The 21,163-nt window shown below is 45.1% G+C and overlaps 2 protein-coding genes across 3 annotated transcripts in view; one reads left to right on the top strand and one right to left on the bottom strand.

The window, feature by feature from the left end:
* Nucleotides 1–19,754, top strand: part of RHOBTB3 (Rho related BTB domain containing 3) — a 77,489-nt gene extending 57,735 nt beyond the window's left edge. The window contains exon 11 of the mRNA XM_074328687.2: nucleotides 18,727–19,754. Coding sequence (XP_074184788.1) covers nucleotides 18,727–18,732 — 6 coding nt within the window. The 3' untranslated portion in view covers nucleotides 18,733–19,754. The remainder of the gene's footprint in view (nucleotides 1–18,726) is intronic.
* Nucleotides 5,384–14,819, bottom strand: GLRX (glutaredoxin). Of its 2 annotated transcripts, none has more exons than XM_074328704.2 (3): nucleotides 14,354–14,819; nucleotides 8,350–8,469; nucleotides 5,384–6,613 (listed from the first exon to the last, which is right to left on the bottom strand). In XM_074328704.2, the coding sequence occupies exons 1-2, from the start codon at nucleotides 14,558–14,560 to the stop codon at nucleotides 8,356–8,358; spliced, it is 321 nt and encodes a 106-aa protein (XP_074184805.1). In that variant the 5' UTR covers nucleotides 14,561–14,819; the 3' UTR covers nucleotides 5,384–6,613; nucleotides 8,350–8,355. The 2 variants fall into 2 exon arrangements, with proteins under 2 accessions (XP_074184805.1, XP_019583463.2); XM_019727904.3 differs by having other exon boundaries at nucleotides 5,384–6,610; nucleotides 14,354–14,667.
* Nucleotides 19,755–21,163: the final 1,409 nt, after the last annotated feature.

Consider the following 21,163-nt stretch of genomic DNA (forward strand, 5'->3'; position numbering starts at 1 on the left):
CATTACATTAAAGTGACTTTCTTGTATACAACATATAGTTGAGTCTTGTTTTTTGACCTACTCTGACAATTTCTTTCTTTTACTTGGTGTATTTAGACCATTGATAGTCCAAGTGATTATTGATATATTTGGGTTAATATCTACCATATTTGTTACTGCTTTCTATTTGTTGCCCTTGTTCATTATTCCTGTGTTTGTCTTTCACTCTTTTTTTGCCTTTTGTGGTTTTAATTGAGCATTTTATATAATTCCATTTTTTTCCTTCTTTCATAATGTATCAATTTTTTAAAACTTTTTTTTAGTGGTTGTCCTAGAGTTTGCAATGTACATTTATACCTACTCCAAGTCCACTTTCAAATAACACTATACTGGTTCACAGGTAGTATAAATACCTTAAAATAACAAAATAATCCTGATTTCTCCCTCTTGCCCCTTGTGTCATTGCTGTCTCTCATTTCTTGTGTTCTAGATGTTGGGGTACAACTTTGTGGGCACAGCTTCCAGCTGAGTTCTCGAATTTGGCCTTCCCAGGAGTTGTTGGTCCTCCATTCCCAGAGTGGATCCTCTGGTTCCTCTTTGACACTTCTAGTTAGTACCCAGGACAGATTGTGTTAAAGAACATCTATGCATACCCATCCTCAGGGTGACTTAAAAGATTAATAAGAAAGGTGCAAAATCCCCACTTTAAAAATAACTTATAATTTTATGTACAAAGTATTCCAAATTTCACAAGGCACACAAGAAAGGGGAGAAGGCAGTTGCTCTGCTCTCTCCTGAGGAAACTGAACTGCAGGTGCTGCCCAGAGGCTGTAGCCCTGCTGGCTGGGAGGGAGAACCCCCACGGGTCAGGAAGAGCCACTGGGAAGAAAGCCCCAGGGATATTAGATGCAACCCAGAAAGGTTATACAAAGTTTTTGGCTTTCATTGGCTCTCCTAATACCTCTTCTTGTCTCCTTTCTTCAGCTCTTCACAGCTCACCAGAAAAGTCACCTAGGATGGGAAATACAAATCTGTGCATAAATTCAGATCCATGTTTAAATATCACTGGTGCTTAAAGGGACCAAGCCAGAATTCTCTTCCACTAATTAGTAAGATTAAATTTGGCCCCTTCAATTCAATGTATTTAATAAGAAAAGATCACTAGTAATATTATAAGAAAGGAATTTTACTTAAACTATCTCAGGAGCCTAGTTCTTTAAAATATTTCCCAGGACCTGCTAACAATTGTTATGGTGCAGTGAATTAGGGAACATAGCTTTGTCTTACACCCAAATGTCAAGATAATGGCCTAATAATACTCACTGGGGATATGAATAGTGTGGTCTGCGCCACCCAAGCCCGTTTATCACCCGTGGCGGTTGTTTCCCCTTCGGAGCCATCTTTGGACACCCTTGAATTGGGAGGAATGATTGCCATTGTCCCTCTCTAGGGGCCAGGCTGGAAGCAGCAGACTGAAGGCAGTTATTAAAATGAGACATACACAGGAGATTGAATCACTTGCTTCTTAAAGTAAACAGGCGTAGAGCTTTGGTTACGAATGTTTGCCTGGTTATTCTTGTTTCTTTTCTCAGCCAACCTCTTGTGCCAACCTCTCGGTGTTCTTGGGATGATAGTCTTTTCTATCCCTGCATTTCATACAGAATTACTCCACCAGGAGCCAGCAGAAAACAGGAGATTTCAGGAGAGTCTGCACACTGACCAGGGAAGCTGCCAAATCCCTTTCCCTTATTTGGCAGCTAGAAATGGAGGCAAGGCCCAATCCCCCAACCCAGCTGTGGGACTGGAGAAAGTGAATGGCTCAAAAAACCAAAAAAAAATGGTCCGGGAACTAACACTTGGGGGATCTGCAACTGATCGTTTGTTTGTTCGTTCATTCATTCATTCATTCATTCATTCATTCATTCATACACATAACAAACATTTATCAAGTGCCTACTATATGCAGGTAGTCTTCTCAATGCTATAGATACAGCAGTAAATACACAGATACAAGTTCCTGGCCTCAAGAGGCTTACATTTTAGTGGTGAAGATAGACAGTAAACAAAATAAATAAAGTATACAACATATTAGGTGATAAATGCTGTAGAGAAAAATAAAACAAGGAAGAGGTATAGGGAATGCCAGTGAAATTTTTAAGTAGGGCGATATGGAAAGCCTTGCTTAGAAGGTGACATTTGAACAAACACTCTATGGTGAAGCCCCCCAGTTGACAAGCCCAGTCTATGCACATACATCTTTCCAATCAATTTTTGTTGCGTCATTCTTCAATATTTACAGACAACTAGATCTCAAGTGCTCCGTGCAGAACATTGGAAGGCCTTCAAATATAAAGCAGAAACAGAAAACGGACTCAGAGGGAACAGAGAGAATACAGGAATCAATACAGCTTTTCAAAAAGCCCCAACTATAGTTAATATCCTTTGAGAGATTAAAAAAAAAAAATGCATCCATAAAACAAGAACAAGGAAAGAAAGGAAACAACCAAGAGCAAGAGAACTCTTAGAAATAAGAAAAAAATCACAGTTGGAAACAAAAAAATCGCAATAACCTCAAAGAGATAAGGTACTGCATTTATGAAACAAACAATTCTATAAAAAGGAACATTCAGGTAATACTGAACAGTTCTCAGAAATTAAAAACATGATACCAGAAATTAAAAACTCAATAGAAAAAAATAAGGTAAAGACGAGTAAATCCTTCAGGAAAAAAAGCGATAGAAAATAGGAAAGGAAATGCAAAAAAAATTAAAGGACAATGTCTGATTATTAGGAGTTCCAGAAAGAGAACACAGACAATGGAGGGAAGGAAAGTAGCCATAAAATAATCCAATAAAATTCCTAGTGGGCCCTCAACCTTCAAGTAACCCCCATAAATTTATGAAAATACATCCTCACCAAGGCACATCACTGTGATATTTCAGAGCAAAGGGCCCAAAGGGAACATTTTGTAAGCTTCCAGAGTATAAAACAAACAAGATAACCAAGCAGGTTATCCACAAAGGATCAAGAATCAGAATGGCTTCAGACTTAAACAACTCTGAAAGCAAAAGACCATGAGCAGTGTCTTCTAACTTCTGGAGGAAAATGACTTCCAACTAGGCGCTATAACCAGACGAACTACCTTCATCAAATATGAGGGTAGAATAACAATATTTTCAGACTAGCAAAGTTTCAAAAAGTTTATTTCCCATCTCTCTTAAAACCTATGGAGGATACATGGTTCTCTGAAATGAAAAAGAAGACTAAAAAAGAGAAAGACGCAGCTTGCAAATTTCCCCCTAATTTCTTTTGGTATAAACATCCCTTCGTGTTAGCCAGCAAGAGGGACACCACTGCATAGCCTCCCTTGCAGCTAAGTGCAGCCAATGGGATGTGAGCAGAAGTGGTACATACAGCTTCTGGGTTGACGTGACTTCATGGAGCAAAGCCACCTGCCTGCCTCTGGACGGTTATGAGAGAGAGAAATAAGCTTCTAGTACAGTTTATAATTTTATGTCGTTATTGTAGCAGTAGATAGATATATATGTATAGATATAGATAATAGTATACACAGAGAGTGCCAAAAAAAGTGTATTTTAGGGAAAAATTGTATAAAGATTGTAATACTCAATACAAACCAATAACAAAAGATGAATACAAGTCACATTTGACTTCTGCCATTAGAAGAGGTGCTCAAAGTGGTTGCCATCAGCGTAATTTTAAGTTTTTTTCCTTTCTTAAAATGTATATACATTTTTTTGGCATCCTCTGTATATATAGACATATGTGTGTATATAGTATGGGAAACAGGAGGTCCAACCCAGGAGAGAAGAGAGGAAAATGGAATCCCCGGGATGAGTGAAGGGAGATCCCAGGAAGAGAGCTGTGCCCCAATGTAGAGGGCACCCAGTCCAGATTGGAGCAGTGTAATCCTCCATGTTGAGGGCTCTCCTGTTGTATCTTTTTTTTTTTTTAACCTGAGGATAGAAAGCCTAAATGATCCTGATGCAGATCCTGATGCCTCGTGCAGATGACATTTGTGTTCTCCACACCACACACTTGGCTTAGATGAGGGTGGTGTATGCTTTGACATATTCCTGAAAGCTGAAAGTGGACCACGGAAGCAGAAAATGCAGAGCAGCCCACTTCTGTTGACCATATTTCTGGGGGTTGCCCATTACCTGTTCACACAATAGCCTCCTGGACCACCGGGGCTCCGTGTTTCCAAGGACTCACTCAGGACCACCCCTCTCGTAAACTCCAGGGAAGCTGAGCCTCTCTGTTCAGTTTATCTTCTCCTGGGATTGTTCATCTGGTTGTGATAATACTGCCCTTTCTTGGTTGGTGCTCAGCTAGGTTGGTGTTTCCTATTGCTTTTCAAAACCAAAATGTGTTGCTTAGGGGTATTATAGAGAGTAAAACTGCAACAAGAAGCATCCGAATGATTACCACAGATATGAGCTAGAGTTCCTCTGTGGAAGGAGGAAGGGGATGCACTGGAAGGACCGCGTGGCCTCCAAGGTCCTTTCCCAGTGCCTTAGAAACACTCTGTGATGTAGTTGCTGTGTTTCTTAACCAAGGAGGCAGATACCCACAAGGGTGTTCATTTAAATAGATCTATGCCTGCTGTACACTCTTATATAGGCCTAATACATTTTGCAGTTTGGGAGGTGTGGCGGAGGAAAGAGTTAGTTTTGCGTGACATTTTAAACCACATGCATGTATTGCTTGGATAAAATAGACCTAAGGTGCTAGGAACTGGGCATACAAAGCTGTTTAAGTTAAGGCGCTTGGCTTTGAATACAGTATTTCTGAATCCGGCAAGAGACCAGTACAGGTGATTGTTACAACCCGAGGAGAGTGGGCAAGTACCCCAATGCAGAGTGCTTTAGGATTACAGAAGAGGGAGCCACGGCTTTCTTACAGAAGCAGTGAGGAGAGAGGGTAGGTATAGGGGAGATAGTCCGTAAACCAGGCCTTGAAGGAGGACTTTGAAAGTAGAACAAAGGAGAAGAAACAGGGAGCAGGAAGGGTACAAGCGTGTGAAGGAAGCAGGGGCTGGTGGTCTGGTGTGGGTCAGGGACTGCAGGGTGCACAGCGCACAGCCTCCGGAAGGTGGCTTCCTGGTGCTGCGCGGTGCAGAACCGTAACCGGTGCGTAACTGTAACCGGTGTGTAACCGTAACCGTAACCGGTGCACAGGCGCAGTCAACAGCGATCTGCTTGAAGGGAAGGGAGACGAAGACAAACGTACAAGGGTATTAGGTAAGAAATGGAAAGATGGAATATGAGAGGAATAAGACTATTAATGAAACCCAAACATTCAGTAGGCTAGTGTTGACATATTCAAATGATTTGTCATTTCAGTATGAAATTTAAAAATCACATCAATCATTTGTACTCGGTGAAGGATAATAACACGTGCCTTTATTTACAGTGACAGGGTCAAACATGAATAAAGCTTCACATCGATGTATCTCACAGTAATAGCATTCCTTAAGGTCTCGAGAACATAGAAAAGAATTGGACAAATATCACTGTGTCATCTATGACTACTTCTTCATTAGAAAAGACATTAACCTTTCACATCAGAGATGGCAAAAGGAAATGAACTTTATCTTGCAATTCTAGAACAAACTTCACAATGACGGATTCCTTCAGTTTTCATAGAGTGGGGGGGGGGAGAGGAGAGAAAGTAATTTAGGACAGTGTTTCTCAAATTTGGGTACTTTCACAGACATATTCTTGGGGGGGGGTTGCAAGTTTTCTATAAAAATGTTTTAAATTTTATGGTTTACTCTTGTTCATAATCTAAACAAATGAATGCACCCTTGATCAGGAGAACCTGGATGGTCATCGTACATCACAGAGTGTCGCCACATGGTCACAGCATCTGTGCTTGTACCTCTGGTCCCTGTAGCACCAAGTGAAGACCCACTGTGCTTAACTTTGCATGTGGCGTTTCTCACATTGGGTCCTCACACTCTTCACAGAAGTGTACAACCATTCCTGTGAGATCTGGGAGTTGTCAAGGTTAAAAACACTGGTTCAGAGCAGTGATTCTCACCTCCAGATAGGATGGTAGGGGATGGTGACTAGGGAGACAGATGTAGTTTGTAAAAGCACATTCAAAATACCTACTGATTTCATAAAACAAACTCTGTAAAGTTAAACAGAGTCATTTTCAGGCAGTAGAAGAAAACCAACTATAGATTCATCTGTAGGGGGTCTGGGATAAACTTGGTTGAGAAACCCTGTCTTAGAGGAGTCCTAGCACAAGAAGAAGAGTAGGAACCATGTGCTAAAGAGAAAGAACTTTTTGGGTCAGTGAGTGAATCCTGAGCCATAACTGGTCATGGTCTTTTGGAACGCAAAGGCCAATCCAGAAGAAACCCAAGACGTCCATCAACCTTCTCAGACTTGTGGTTTGGGGCAAGTGGGTCCATTTAATACTGAGTCAAGACAAGGAAAGTCTGTTTTTGCCAAAAATCTCTCCCCTCCCCTTTTTTTGGTTTACATATTTAAGAATTTTCAGTTGCTGTAGCTGGGTAAAGGTAGCCCGAGATCCATCCACCAAGAAATGCTGCCATCATTTGTAACGACATCCAGCTGATATCAGCCTGGGGTCCGCTCTGCTAGGAAAAAATACAAAGAATTGGATTTTCTTGGAAAGGTGAATTCCCCCTCAATTCCCTTTCATCACCAGAACACTGAATCTTGTTATTTAAGCACGATTAGTTACAGATGGCCTTGAGATGCAGTTACCAGCAAAATACACAGAGCATATAATGCTGAAGGACAATGCAAATAAAGAGGCCTTGTGAATATGGGGGACTCTAGTGCCCTCCCTAACATAGAGGTCATTGGGGAAATTATATTTCCCATCTTTCCAGGGAAGTCATTAGTTTTCTCCCATTCTTAATCTAAACCTAAACTGCTAAGAAGTGTTCTAGCATAGAAAACATTTGGCACCACAATTAATTGGGTTTTGGGTGCCTTAGTGCATGGGGATGAGAAAGCTAACACAAACAGATGTAGTGTTCACCTGCCGTGATAATGTTGTAGAATTGCGCTTAGAAGGTTTATAATATTGACTTTTATTTCAAGGGATTCAGTTGTATTTTTTCAGTATGTTTCTTTTTTCTTTCTTTCTTTTTTTTTTTTTTTTTTTACTTCTGTTGCTATTCTGAGTAACCACCATAAATTATATGTACTCATTGCTCAAGGGTAACTTATTAATTAGTGGGCCAGAAATACCCCTCAAGGAACATTTTGTTTGAAGAACCACAAATGTCTCCTTTGACTAAAAAAGAAACACTGAGTCTCTCTGTGTATGAGTCAGTAGAATTGGCCTAGTTAGAAGCTAGCTAGCACTAACAAGACCTGGGGGACAGGGGAGTCCATCAGACCCCAAAAGTATCCTGGTTCCTTTCTAAAGAGTTCATCACCCTAAGGTTCTCCATTCAGCCAAGGATTGCCTTTAGAAAACTTTGTTTTGTTGTTTGGGAAGCCCATTAGATTAAATTGATTTGCAGTGTGAACACAGGTAAAGCAAAATTACCTTGATTTCACATTGCCTGTATAATCCAATTGCTTACCATGAGCTGTGAGCTCCGGCCCCTGCCCACATTTCTTCCTTGTTATTGTACTTCACTCAGTCTGTTCTTGCTTGCTTTCTAATCCTTGGGTATTCTATACTTGTCACCTCCGGGCCTTTGCACATGCTATTCCCTCTGTCTGAAACACTTCTGCTTCATCTTTACCTGGCTGTCTCCAGGTCTCAGCTCAGCCATCCCTTCTGAGAAAGGCCTTCCTTTACCATACTGTGTTTCCCCGAAAATAAAATCGGGTTTTATATTAATTTTTGTTCCAAAAGACACATTAGGGCTTATGTTCAGGGGATGTCATCCTGACAAGTCATGCTAGGGCTTATTTTCCAGTTAGGTCTTATTTTCGGGGAAACACGGTATTAGCTAAATTTGCTGCCCACCCTCTGCCATGTTCCATCACATTATTCTCTTCATTTGTTTCAGGAATTATTTACTTATTTTTGGTATGTCTACCTCTGTAGAATATAAGCTCCATGTTATAGTCTCTGTTCATCACAATATTCCCAGGGCCTAGTAGTGTCTGGCACATAGTAAATGTTCAATAAATATGTGTTAAATGAAAGTTTAGTGAAAGCTTTCTCCTGTTGACACAGTTAATCCCTTTGTAAAATGGGAAATTCATAAATGACATTATAGTTCCTCACATCATGCCAAATCATTCTTTCCCTAGCCAGGGTGCCTTCCTAGAGTGTAAGAAAACATGTCAGTAGCATGCCACCATCTCCCAGTGTTCCTGGCCCACCACCCCACCTGTCACTCACCTATCATTACTGTAGAGCTCCAATCTGCTCTAGCCTCTTCAGCAGTTCCCCACTCTGATGCATCTTTTCTAGATCCGTGCATCCGCCTATACACTCTTTACCGATAAAGACCCGAGGTACCTAGGAAAAAAAGCAAACAAACCAGGACATTTAAGGAATTTAATTATTAGGTTCGGGAGAATGACATTTTATCCTTCCTCAAAGTATTTCCCATGATCCAAAGCTTTTCAAATCACTGTACAATCTCCTCGTGTATATTGCAGGTCAGAACTGTATTCTAAGCATAAAATTATCCATTAGAGAATGTTTTCAGGCCAAGATTTTTTTTTTAATTGAGTGTGCTGTGCATGAGATGGCCGAACTTGTCAAAGTGATTTAAAATTTTCACTCTGCAGAGACACATTTCAGGGAAAGAATTTTGGTTGGCTGCAGCTAGACCACACTGATTGAATTCTGGTTTCTGTTCAGCTGGGACCACACCTGAGCGCCATGGCAACCAGGCAGGAGTTTGTTTCTAAATACAGCTGGAGAAATTTTGCATTAGGTCCCTGTCCCCGATTTTCAGATTTACAGCCATCCTGCTATTATAGGCTCTGTCCTCAACTGTGGAAGGGGTGGTGTGGTATGTTAGTCTCCTTCTTTAATTCCTGGCCCATCATCATCATCAGATGTTTAAGCGCTGCAGCTCTGGGAGCAGGGCCATTCCTCTGCTTTAGCGTCACACTTGCCCTGGTGGGTCACCCAACGTCCCCCAAGGCAAGCAGGCTGACGCAGTCATGATGTCTGTTGAATGCGTCCATCCAGTCACACTCAGCTCCCGCCCACTGTGTGGTTCAGGCACATTCCAGAAATCCATAGGCTTTTGGAATCCTGGAGGAGGAGGGAATTCTCCCACTCTGGCCCAACTTCCAGGCCCAGGATGTTACAGACAGCCTAACTGGCAGTGAAGAAACAAGCACAACAGAGGTCACCTGAGTGATCAGAAGCAAGCAGGTCCTTTCCTGAACCCTAGGAGCATACCGCAAGGGGCGGGAGAAGTGAAAGAGAAGCGGTTAGAATATTCTCATAGCTTTTGGTTTTCCTCAGAAAGCTTAATAATTCCAGTGAATTTTTTAAAAAGTGAGAGAGGTGAGAACAAGGGATGAATTATTTCAGATATGTCCTTAACATTATTTTTATCAAGAAGGGGTGTGGGTAGAAGTGGGCTTTAAAAATTAAGGCCAAAAACTTCAAAAGGAGTCCTCCACCACATTTCTACAACAATTTCCTGCGTCCCTAGTGCGGGAGAGCAGAGCTGCCTCCCAGAGAGAACGCCTGGGTGTGTCTCCTGAGGTCTCAGAAGGTGCTGCCTGTGTGGGGACCCTGCAAATGCAAAGTGCCATCAAGGCAGCTTTACTGTGACTGACCAGCTGAAGGAAGAAGAGCCGCAGAAAGCTGAGGTCAGCAACCTAAGTTTTTCCCTGGGGGCTGGCCATGATTTTAGAGAAAAATAAAGCTCCCCCACAAATTGTTGGGGCCCTTTGGCATCTGTCTCCCCAGGAACACTTGGCTATGGTCCGTTGTAACAGTAAATAGAACAGAATCTTCATGTCATCGTAACATAATTATACTGCAGAACTCCTGTAGGAGGCAGGGCCTAATGAAATAAAAATAACCCAAGCTTTAAATAAGGAAGAGGGGTATTCATTCTTGAACTTCTATCGTTTCAAAAGGAATTGAGCAACGGTCACCGCTCCTACAGCTTGACTCGTCTGCACCTGTGAGGAGTGTGTTGGCCACGAGGGTGGGAGTGAAGTCAGTTGGAAAGAAGGCCCTGCGAAGCAAGGAGTCCTCTCCTAAGACAGTGGAACGCGCCGCAGGACTGCCAAAAGGCTTGTTAAAACACAGATTTCTACTCCCCCGCCTCCAATTTCTGATGCAGCTCTGGGTCGGGGGTCCAAGAATCTGCCTGTTTGATAAGTTCCCAGGGGATACTGACACTGCCTCTCCAGGGATCACGTTTGCAAACGACAGGTTGACCGTGAGCGGCCGTTCATTCTTTCCAGGGTACCTGAGGCTTTGAAAACCCACAGCCCTCCAGCCACCCCAAGATGCCTGAGACAGGCCTTGCATGCGATCAGGCCGTCTCCAAGGCGGAGTTCTGTTCACACCATCTGGCAGAGAAGCTGGCTTGCCTGAGAGCTGAAAGGCCACTTTCACACACCCTCCAGTCTCCGACGCAGCAAAACTACCTGAAAGCCATCAATTCCTGGCACCCCAAAGGGAGCAGAATTACAGACAACACCAGACAGTCTGTGTGTGTGTGTGGGGGGGGGGGGGGGCTGTGGTGACAAAACAGGAAACTTGATTCAGCTGAGGAAGGAAGCGGAACTGCACCCTCAGTGCCCGCCCCTCCTGGCCCCATTCCCCCTTTCAGAGGAAGCTGAGAGATGTTTCTGTCAAGAAGCAGAAAGAGAACTGGCACCATAAATAAGCTCGGTGATTTGGGGGCCCGTACTCTCCTGGAGCCGGTTTCTCCCAGCCTCCGCTAGGTGGCATCACTGTGCTCTGAGGTTACTCAGCTGCAGCTGCTCAAAGCTACCTGCCAACACTCCTCACCACATCCTGGGCTCCGTCCCTGGAACAAACCACCATCGTTTCTCCTCTGAGTTACAGCTACAGCCTGATGCCTCTCCGTGTCAACCCTCACCCTGTGTCCCTGCAGTCTTGTTCCCACAGCCGCCAGAGTGATCCTTCCACGCCTAAGGCAGATGACATCACTCTGCTCGTCTCACATCCCCAGCCACTGTCGTGACCGCTTGAAAGGCCTTCCCAACCTGTACCCCATTATCTCCCAGACCTCATCTCCTCCTACTGTCCTACTTGCTTACAATGCTCCAGGCACACAGGCCGCCTTATAAGGCACACTTCCGACCTTTGTACCGGCTGCTCCCACTGAAACACTTACCCCTAATGTCTGTGTGCCTCACTCCTTTAGAGACCTACTCAAGTCAGTGATGCCCAGTGGCTCCATGTAAAAGTGTACCTTGCTGCCAGCTGCCCACCTCCCTTTCCTACTTAGTTTTTCTCCATAGATATATCACTTACCACCTTCCAACATACTATTTTATGTACTGTATTTACTAGGATGTAAGTTCCACAGAGGCAGGGGCTTTTGTTTGTTTTGTTCATGGAGGTGTTTCCAATGTCCAGACAAGTGCCTAGTACGAAGTAGGTGCTTTAAAACATTTGTTGTAGCCCACAAAATTATCCTTCAAAAATGAAGGAGAAATAAAAGTCGTTCTCACACAAAAATTGAGGGAATCTGTTGCCCATAGATCTGCCTGGCAAGAAAAGTTCAAAGAAGTTCTTCAAAGAGAAGAAAAATGATAGAGGTCAGAAACTCAAATCTACCTGAAGAAAAGAACATTTTTAGACAAGGAATAAATGAAGGCACTGATCCAGGAGCTGTGGCTATAGCAAAACCAAAACAGATTTCTCTGGCACCTGGCCTGACTGAAGGTATGACTTCCTGTAAGCAGTCACATCCTGCTGGGCTGACTCCTTGCAGTGACACAGGTCATAATAGGATAAGATGGTGTCATGCAGGGTCTCTGGTCCCGCTCCCCACATAAGAACGCAGGATATGGTTAGGCCAAAAAGAAACACCCACGGAGCCATAGCTAGGGGAGTCATATTCTGGCTGGCGGCTGGGCTGGAGACATATGAAACAGGAGCCACACTATCCGCAACCTGCCGTCCACTTCTCTCTGCCAACCAACCCCACTTGCTAACTGCAATCTGCTCTTGCTAGCTCAGCCACCATCTCCTTGCTAGCCCCTCATTTGCTGCTAGCCTAGCCACAGCAGTTATATTAGTGGTCAATGGCTCACTGGTTACAGCTGATGGCCATCCAATCACAGTTGATGGCCATTTACTACCTGAGCCAGCACCTTTCCATGTGAGGGTGAGAGGCTGGAAACTGTACTCCTGGCTCTGTCCCCACAGATGGCAACTGCTTTCAAGTGTTCAATCTCTTCAAATATAAACCCATCACTGTTGGGGGCCCTGAAGCACACAAATTGAAAGGATTTGTTCTTCTCCTTGGAGAAGAGCATTTAGGACTCAAGAACCTGTGAAAAATATTTTTAAAAGTTCAGAAAACAAACTTTAAAGGCTACCAGAAGAAAAATTGTTACTTTATAAAGAAATGAAAGAAAACATTTGTTGAATGAATGCGTGAAGAGATTTGTATTCCCTGCTAAAGAATAGATGCTGCCGAGCTGACAGGCGTGGCTCCCAAAACCTTTTGCAAATTGGAATTACTTGGGGATTTGTTTTGGATAGGAAATAAACTCTTTACTTTTTTCCAGCTTTACTGAGGCATAATCGACAAATTTATGTATAGTAAGATGCAAATGTCATGGTTGTATACATTGTAAAATAATTACCATAATCAAATTGATACATCCATCACCTCACATCGTTATCATCTTTGTGCGTGGTGAGGATACAGAAGATCTACTCTCTTTGCAAACTTGAAGTATATGTTACAGTATCATTAACTGTAATCACCACGCTATACATTGGACCCCTAGAATTTACTCATAACTGAAAGTTTGTACCCTTTTACCGAGGGGGTCTTTAAAACTACTGAGGCCGGGTTCCCACCTCCAACATGGTGATTTAATTTGTATGGGGTATGACTTGGGCATTGGGATATTTCTTTTTTAAACCCCTCAGGTGATTCTAATATGCAGCAATGTTTAGGAACCGCTGGCAGAGATGGGCTCATCACGGTGGGGGCCATGGCAGTGCTAGCATGGCCCTCTCCCTCTCAGGGCCCAGGCAGCCTATACAGCTGCTGGTGTTCTCTGCTCCAGGTCCTCCCAGAGACCTCCAGAGCTGGGGCCCTGGCATCAGTGGTATAACATGCTTAGCCTCCCTTTGCACCAGAACGCTGATTTGTCACTGGAGAGGAAGAGAGAAACAGCCTCCTGTGCTTTACACTGAGAACCCAAAGAAAGCCCTATAAGCCAAACTAAAACTGAACTGGGATATGTGCTCCTGCAAACACGGTGTCCTCAAACGTGTGCTGAAAGGGAACTTGGATGAGCTGGTTGGGACACCATTCACCCCAGCCAGCGCCAGAATTGATACAGGCAATCTGCTTGGCTGGGCATCCCACAAGAAGCTGAGGGCGCTGAGGCAGAGGAAGACGTCAGATCCAGGACAGCAGTTCTTAGATGGTCTTTTCGTCTATTCATAGCAAAGGGGACTTGGAGGTCGTCAGCTCTAGTCCAGTCTTGCAGCCAGGGAGGTCCTTAAGGATCCCAGAATGCTGACTTGCCCCAGATCCCACAGCAAAGCCGCTGTGAGAGCCGGGCCAGACCTCTGGCCTTTGGACTTCCTCCTATGACAGACCTGGAAACACCCCATAACTTAGAACAAGGGGCAGGTGATGAGCCGTTAGATTTTTCCAGTGGGAGAAGTTAGACAAGGAAGAATGAGCCAAATTGGGTAAGGTTAAATAGAGCCTAGAGAAGACTGAAGGGCAGCGAATCCCACCTGGCCACGGGAACACAGAAGAAAGTGTGCACATGATTCCCATGTGGACAACAGAGAGGCACGGATCACACTTGACCCCTCCACCCCACCTTGCAGTGCCAGCCCTGCAAGCTGAAAACTGCCACTTCACAATGGTGCTTAAAACAAAGACTCCACATGATTCCTCAGTGACTCCAGACAACTGCTGGGCCCATGGACCCTGACACCCAGCACAATCACTGTGTCCCCTCCTGGGCTCTAAGAGGGGCCGTTGGCCGCAGTCCAGCCGCGCATTTGAGGGAGCATTGTCTTCTCTCTGGCGCCCTCCCCCACCCTGCACAGCCCTCCCCACGCCTTGAGTGACGGAGCCCTAGTGGTGTCCTAGAGAAAAGCACAGGCTACCCTTTCACAGCCCTGACAAGAAAAAGGAATCCGGGCGTCTTTCCCCCAGCCTTTTAGAACAAAACCCCAGACTCACTGTTCTGGCTCCTGTGAGATGCTTCAAATAATCTTGAATCTGCTCTGTGTTACCGGTGGCTGTGATGTCGACAAATTCCAAAGTCCCTTGTTTGAAAGGAAATTGAAGGAGGAGCTCTTTGGTCCGTCTGCAATAAGGGCAGGTGGGCTTGATGAACACCACCACTTTCCCAGGATGGATTTTGCCGTTCACGAACTCCTGAGCCATGCTGACAGGCTGTAGCCTCCTGGGGAGCGATCCTCAATTGCAGGTACTGCTCAGGAGTAAAACGGAGGCCCAGCTGGCTGGCTTTCATTTAAAGGAACCTCCCTGGAGGAGGAGTTAGGCGGGTAGCGTGCTCCATTGTTAAAGGGACAGCCCTCAAGTCGTCCCTCCCTGGTGTAACTCACCAGCGAGTGATGCCAAGGAATGCATACTCGTATTTCTCATCAGTCGCTGGGCCCGGGTGTCACTGCTGTCCTCAGACCTTTCAGGGGTTCCTGTCCTTTGGCAGAAAGCAGGGTCAGATCACCCTCTGGGGAAGCAGAAAGCACACTGACCAGCCCCAGGGAAAGGTCTGAGCAGGCTGTGACCTCCTAGAGTATAAAGTCTTTGTTTGCCCTCTCAGAGACACGGTTTTAAAAATGCAAATTAATCAGACAACAAAAAAAGTAAAAATGTGGTTTTAAAAGTGTGCTCGCCAACAGAATCATTCAAGAAACAGAATGCATTGAAATCTCTTTAGAGGAAGTGAAACTGAAATTCTGACTTGGCATCTCTGTCTTGAGGTTTCTTCCAGGTCCTCTTTTGCTTTGCTGTCCAGGGGTTTTGTTGTTGTGATTATTTTTCATGGAATTAGTTCCCAACATTTAAAAATCTGGAGATTTCACAAAGCCATCTGGCCTTGCACTTCTCTGAAAAGTCAAGTCTGACAAGACAGCTTGCATTGCTGGTGGCAGCTGCTGGGGTGGAGTAGCTGTTGTCCCCTCTGGACAGGGCAGAGGAAATCTGATGCTGTTCCCTGGGGAGCCCCTGCTTCCTAGTAGCAGGTGCAGCAAAGTGTTCTGTTCTAGGTCTGACCCCTTCTGTGTGCAGGTAAGGTAAATACATAAATGAAGGAAAAGCCCCATGGAACTCGAATCATCCTTTTCCCCGGGAAGTGTTTTACTGAAACTAGGGTATCTTCAGAGAGATGGGGCCTGGCTCAGAGCTGGACATCCCCACTGATTGTCATGTCGGTGGAACCTCAAGCATAGTGTGATTTCTCAAGGGAAGAAAAGTGACTCCCAGAAACTGCTTTAATTATTACTAATATTAAATGGCAACATGAGAAACACAGATCCTGAGTCACGGAGAGGGAGCTAGTAAGTGAGATCTCTGTCAACAAAAAGATTGTGCCGGGGCTGGGAGACTTTAGGCCCTGTCCTGCTCAGGGCTTGGGACTTCTCAACACTTCGCTTCACTTTTCCTCCTGAATACACTCTGTGTCGTCCTTCTTTTTCTTCCTTTAGCTCAGACTCCTGTAGCCAATCGCTCCCTGAGGCCCAGGGTCTCCTCAGGACCCTCAGGGCTGCCGCCTTCTGCTCACCCAGCCCAGGTTCGTCAGTACACCTTGTACCTGCCTGTCCCCTCACAGCCCTGCTCTTCTCAGTGTCTAGGTGTGGGGACAGAGCCAGGAGTGCAGTTTCCAGGCTCTCACCCTCACATGGAAAGGTGCTGGCTCAGGTAGTAAATGGCCGTCAACTGTGATTGGATGGCCATCAGCTGTGGTTAGTTGGCCGTCAGCTATAACCAGTGAGCTATTGGCCACGAATATAACTGCTGTGGCTATGCTAGCAGAAGATGGGGGCTAGCAAGAGGATGGTGGCTGAGCTAGCAAGTGCAGATTGCAGCTAGCAAGTGGGGTTGATTGGTTGGCAAAAAAGCGGAGTGTGGCTTGTGGATTCTGTGGCTCCTGCTTCCTGTGTCTCCAACACAGCCACCAGCGAGAATATAGCGGTATGACTCCCCTATCTATGGCTCCGTGGGTGTTCCTTTTTGGCCTCACCATGTCCTGCGTTCTTATGTGGGGAGCAGGAGTAGAGACCCCACGTGACTCCCTGCACAACACTAGGGTTCACCTCCCCTGCTCTGTGGGCTCTCTTCTCTGAGCATGTCACTCTGTTCACATCTTTCCCTTGTTAAAAACCACCACGACCTTCTCTCTCCTTTGGCCCTGTTTTCCTGCCTCTGCCCTTTCCTTAACAGACAAGTTTCACGAAACTCGGTGTTCTGTTTGCTTTCTGTACTTGACTCACCTCCTACTCCTCACTTCAATAGAATCAGACTTTCTTATCAATGTTTCCACAGAAATTCCTTTGGCCAACATCAGTCGTCACCTCTGTATTGCTAAATCTCCTTGTATAGTACGTAAGTGTCCTGACTCAGACTAAGTGTGGGTGTAGAGTTTTTGGTAAACTGGTGGAGTGAACCTTCCAAAGGATCTGTGTGCATAGGGTCCCCTGGGGGTTGGGTAGCTGGGGCAGAGGCTGGGGTACAGGGGGACTCTATCATCTGCCCTACAGCTCAGCCCCAGTAGTGTCTGAAGCCTTAGGACACATGGCCCCAGGACACAGCTGAAGACGGCATTTTCTTGAGGGACTGTGTGAGATGGGTCACAAACAGATGGCAAAGAGGGGGTGTCTGCACCTCCATTTCCCAGAAAATGCTGTGACTTCAGCTCAGTGAAAAATTCAAAGCATACTCCGCCGCACTGGCATCATGAAAGTTTGTAGCGTTGGCACATCAGGAGATGGAACACACGGGCCTCGGGCATCTTGGGCGTCGGGGGGCTGCCATGGAGTTGTCAGGGGGCCCTGTCCTCAAGTACTATGGACATAAGAAGGGGTGTGTGTGGACTCTTCTTGGGTTTTTGCAATATACCCCTATGCACTCCCAGAAATACTAAGAAATGAGGATTTTTTTTTTTTTTAAAGGAAATGGAGGTCCTGCTGTATAAAAGGTTGACAACAAACTAGTGTAAACTATAGGCTATTACCGTGATCCCCTTCATAACTGCAGGTTGATGAGGGCTGTGGAAATTTGGCCACAAATGAACACTTTCTCAGGCTTTTTCTTGCCCACTTTCCAGGATTGGACCCTGTAGATCACTGTCCTCATCTTGAAGCTCTCTTCTTCCCAATGTAATTTGCAACATAATTTTTTTATTCTTCCTGTATCTCTGGGTATTCTCTCCCAGCTTCTTTCTCAGGAATTTTGTCTGCACATGTGGTATATCCTGGGACTTGATCCTCTTCTCACTGTGTGCACATCGTCCTTGAAAGATTCTGTCTGCACGCATGGCTCCCGCTATGTGTCACCTATTTGTTGATGAGCACCACATTTATTTTTCTTGTCTTGACTTCTCTCCTAAGCCTCAGGAATGATAGCTCTTTGTCTACTGAGAAGACTCACCTGGGCATTCCTTGGGCCTCTCAGCCTCAGTGTGACCAAAACTGAAGCCACCCTCCTCTCTCTTCCATCTCTGCTCACCCTCCCACAAGTAGCATCCTGTATCTAGCCCAGCGGGCCGTACAGACATGGACAATGGACGCAGTGGTGAGCCATGTTCTAGGTAGGATAACAGAAGTATGTATAGGAACGAGGGTAACCAAAAGGGAGTGGTCATTCCCACCTGGAGAGTGACACAGGTGACTAGGAGGAATCCTGATAGATGAGATGTTTGTGAGTCTCCAAGGTGGGGAAGGGCACGGCCGGCAGAGGAAGAGGAAAAGCAAGAATGGCATAAACGGTGCTTGGTATTGAGTGTAGTTGCGTGAGGATGGAGTATTAGAGGTTTGAGGTCAGGAGAGTAGAAAGAGGCAACTGGAGAGCAGGCAGGTGATGGGTGTACTTTACAAGCTAAAGAGTAAGGACTTCACACACATGAAGCGAGGAGCCGTCATAGGTGTATTTTAAGCATGAGTAGATTTGCAGTTAAGTATTTGATGAATTCAGGGCTTTGTCACGTATCCCAAGTAATACAATGAGTGCCTGAAAGCAGTTTGGCCACAGAAGGGCTCTACGGAGTGGTAGGAATGCTTTGGGGCAGGCAAACATTTCAGGGTCCTTCAAGACTCACCCTGGGACCAGTCCTGGCTTCCACGCGGCTGGAAGTGGTACAAAATGGGCAGCTCAGTAGCTGGTGGTCCAGCATTGCTCTGTGCTGCCCTCAAGACGTCCTTGGCTGATCGTAGCTGCCCTGGCCTATTGATATGTCACTATTGGCGCTCAGGTGAATGGGCGGGGTGGCCAGCAGCCCTTTCCAACTTCAGACACAGGAAGATTCTGGTTTGTGGCTGGGCCCGTTTTCAGAGTCTGATCCTGTTTGATGTACTTTCTCTGAACCTCTCTAGATTTGACCATGGAGGACCAATCCAACTCTAACTGTAGACTCTAACTCCAGATTTGACCATGGAGGACTTCTGACTGTGACTCTAACTGAAATCCCTCTGGTCGGACCATTTCCTCACCTTTTACCTCTATGTGGAACTGCTCGATGCTGAGCTCAGTGACACTGACAGCTACCATTTACTATGTACCTACTGTGTGCCGGCTCAGTGCTAGGAGCTTTACATAGATCATCTCTAATCCTTACAGTAACTTGGAAAAGTAGATACTTTAGATCCCAAATGATTAGAGGAATAAGGACAGGATCCCTGACTTGGAGGACCTGAAGTTCAACCAAGGTCTGAAGTTCAACCAAGGTCTAGGTTTCACCATTTGGAAGGTCTCTGTTGCCACCTTGTCTAAGATCCAGACTCAGTTTAGGTATGGTGTGTCGCCTACTATAATAATACTGGTGACCTGAAAGTATCCCACTGAGGTTTCTCGCTGTCATTTAAGTTCAAGACTATATCCTTGACCTTTATAGGGATTTCACCATACTTAGATCTTACTCTCACTATTGATTTCATGGGAGGGAATAACCTCTATTCTTCTTCTCTCCTTAACCTAATCATATCAGAAACCAAATTAAGCCCTTTATTTAGTTTGAGTTTATTAGGAATCTTTTTATTAGGGGCATCAAGAAACAAATGGCAGGGCCGGCCCAGTGGCTCAGGCGGTTAGAGCTCCATGCTCCTAACTCCGAAGGCTGCCAGTTTGATTCCCACATGGGTCAGTGGGCTCCCAACCACAAGGTTGCCGGTTCAATTCCTCGAGTCTCGCAAGGGATGGTGGGCTGCGCCCCCTGCAACTAGAAACAGCAACTAGAAACGGCAACTAGAAACGGCAACTAGACCTGGAACTGAGCTGCGTCCTCCACAACTAAGATTGAAAGAACAACTTGACTTGGAAAAAAGGCCTGGAAGTACACACTGTTCCCCAATAAAGTCCTGTTCCCCTTCCCCAATAAAATCTTAAAAAAAAAAAAAAAAAAAAAGGAAGCAAATGGCATTATGTATCTGTCTTTTCCCAGCCCTTGGTGCCAAGGTAGAAGATCTCACAGGGCATCATCATACCTGTCTTCTTTGGGATGGGTGTGGTTGGGGATAGATGGAGGGCTAAGGATTTCCCTGGGGCTGTGATTGGATTCCATAAGAGTCTTCCCAGGCATAGGGTTTTAATTTTCCTTCTTATACCTTCTTCAGTGAATTTTTATCATATGCATGTATTAGTTTTATGATTAATGTTTTCCTTATTTAAAGTAAAAAGTGCTTGGGCAGAAAGGAGGTGGAGAAAACCAGTGCAGAGTGGCCTTTGAAGAACTGGCAGGTGAAGGGGAAATGATAGGGAAATAGCAGAGTTAAGGACATAGCAGAGTTAAGAAAAAGTATCTTAATATGACAGAACTTAAGTTGGGCTTTTTTGTTTTTGCTGTTGTTTGTTTGTTTTTGTTTCTGTCAAGGCAGCAACCAGTTGGAGGGGGAAAATATAGGTGTGAGTGAAAGAGAGGACGCTTGATGGCGCGAGATCACAGACAGAGCTGAGGGTAGGGGACAGAAGGCCAGGCAGTGGGGTCAACCTTAGTGAAAAGGAGGGAACATCTTTGAGGGGAGTGCTGTGTGGAGGGAACATGTGGAGAGGGACATCTGGGGCTGAGGATGACAAGCCAGGTGGCTACAATGAGAACCCAAGAGACAAGGTACTCTAGATTCTGACACATGGCTGGGACAGCCCAACATGGGCTCCAGGCTGGAGAGGAGGCAGGTGAAGCCAGGAGGAGATGATGAAAGCGCAGAATGGGGAGGGGTTCGTGTCAAAATGAAGATGAAAAACTGGTTCAGTGGCAGGGATTAAAAAACAATCAAAAAAAGAAGTTATGCTCAGTGACAGGAAATTCAGGCTCATAATCAAGTGGATACTTGGCTCTGTGACTAAATATGAGCAGCAGTGTTAGAAATGCTGAAGCAAAGCAATAAAAGTTCTTTTTGTTTCTTTTGTTTTAAAGGCGTGTTAAGCCTTTCTTGGGAAACACAACTTTACTTTGGCTAAAATGACCCTACAACTAAATGAGATACACCTAAATGAGGCAGTAATAGAGGAAAGCAAACCACCTAGGGCCAATTAGTGACCAATGCATCAAAACATTACATTAATATTTTCAGATTATCAGGTGTACAGCGTCTGCCTTATACAGGAGTGGGAGCTACCTTTATGCTCAACTGGTTGTGAAAAAATGTCTTACACATGAGCTGAGATGGTCAAAGGAAATGAATCACTTAGGGACAGAATATCTTGAATGCGAAAGGACAGCGTTCCAACCCAGAAACAATCTCTGGGCACCTGTGTGTGGGCTGTCATTTGGAATGACTTGTCCAAAGTGCTTGAGGTAAAACTGGAAGAAGCTGG

The sequence above is a fragment of the Rhinolophus sinicus genome, chromosome 3, assembly GCF_057876585.1.
Source record: "Rhinolophus sinicus isolate RSI-liver-muscle chromosome 3, RSI-T2T, whole genome shotgun sequence".
NCBI lineage: Eukaryota > Metazoa > Chordata > Mammalia > Chiroptera > Rhinolophidae > Rhinolophus > Rhinolophus sinicus.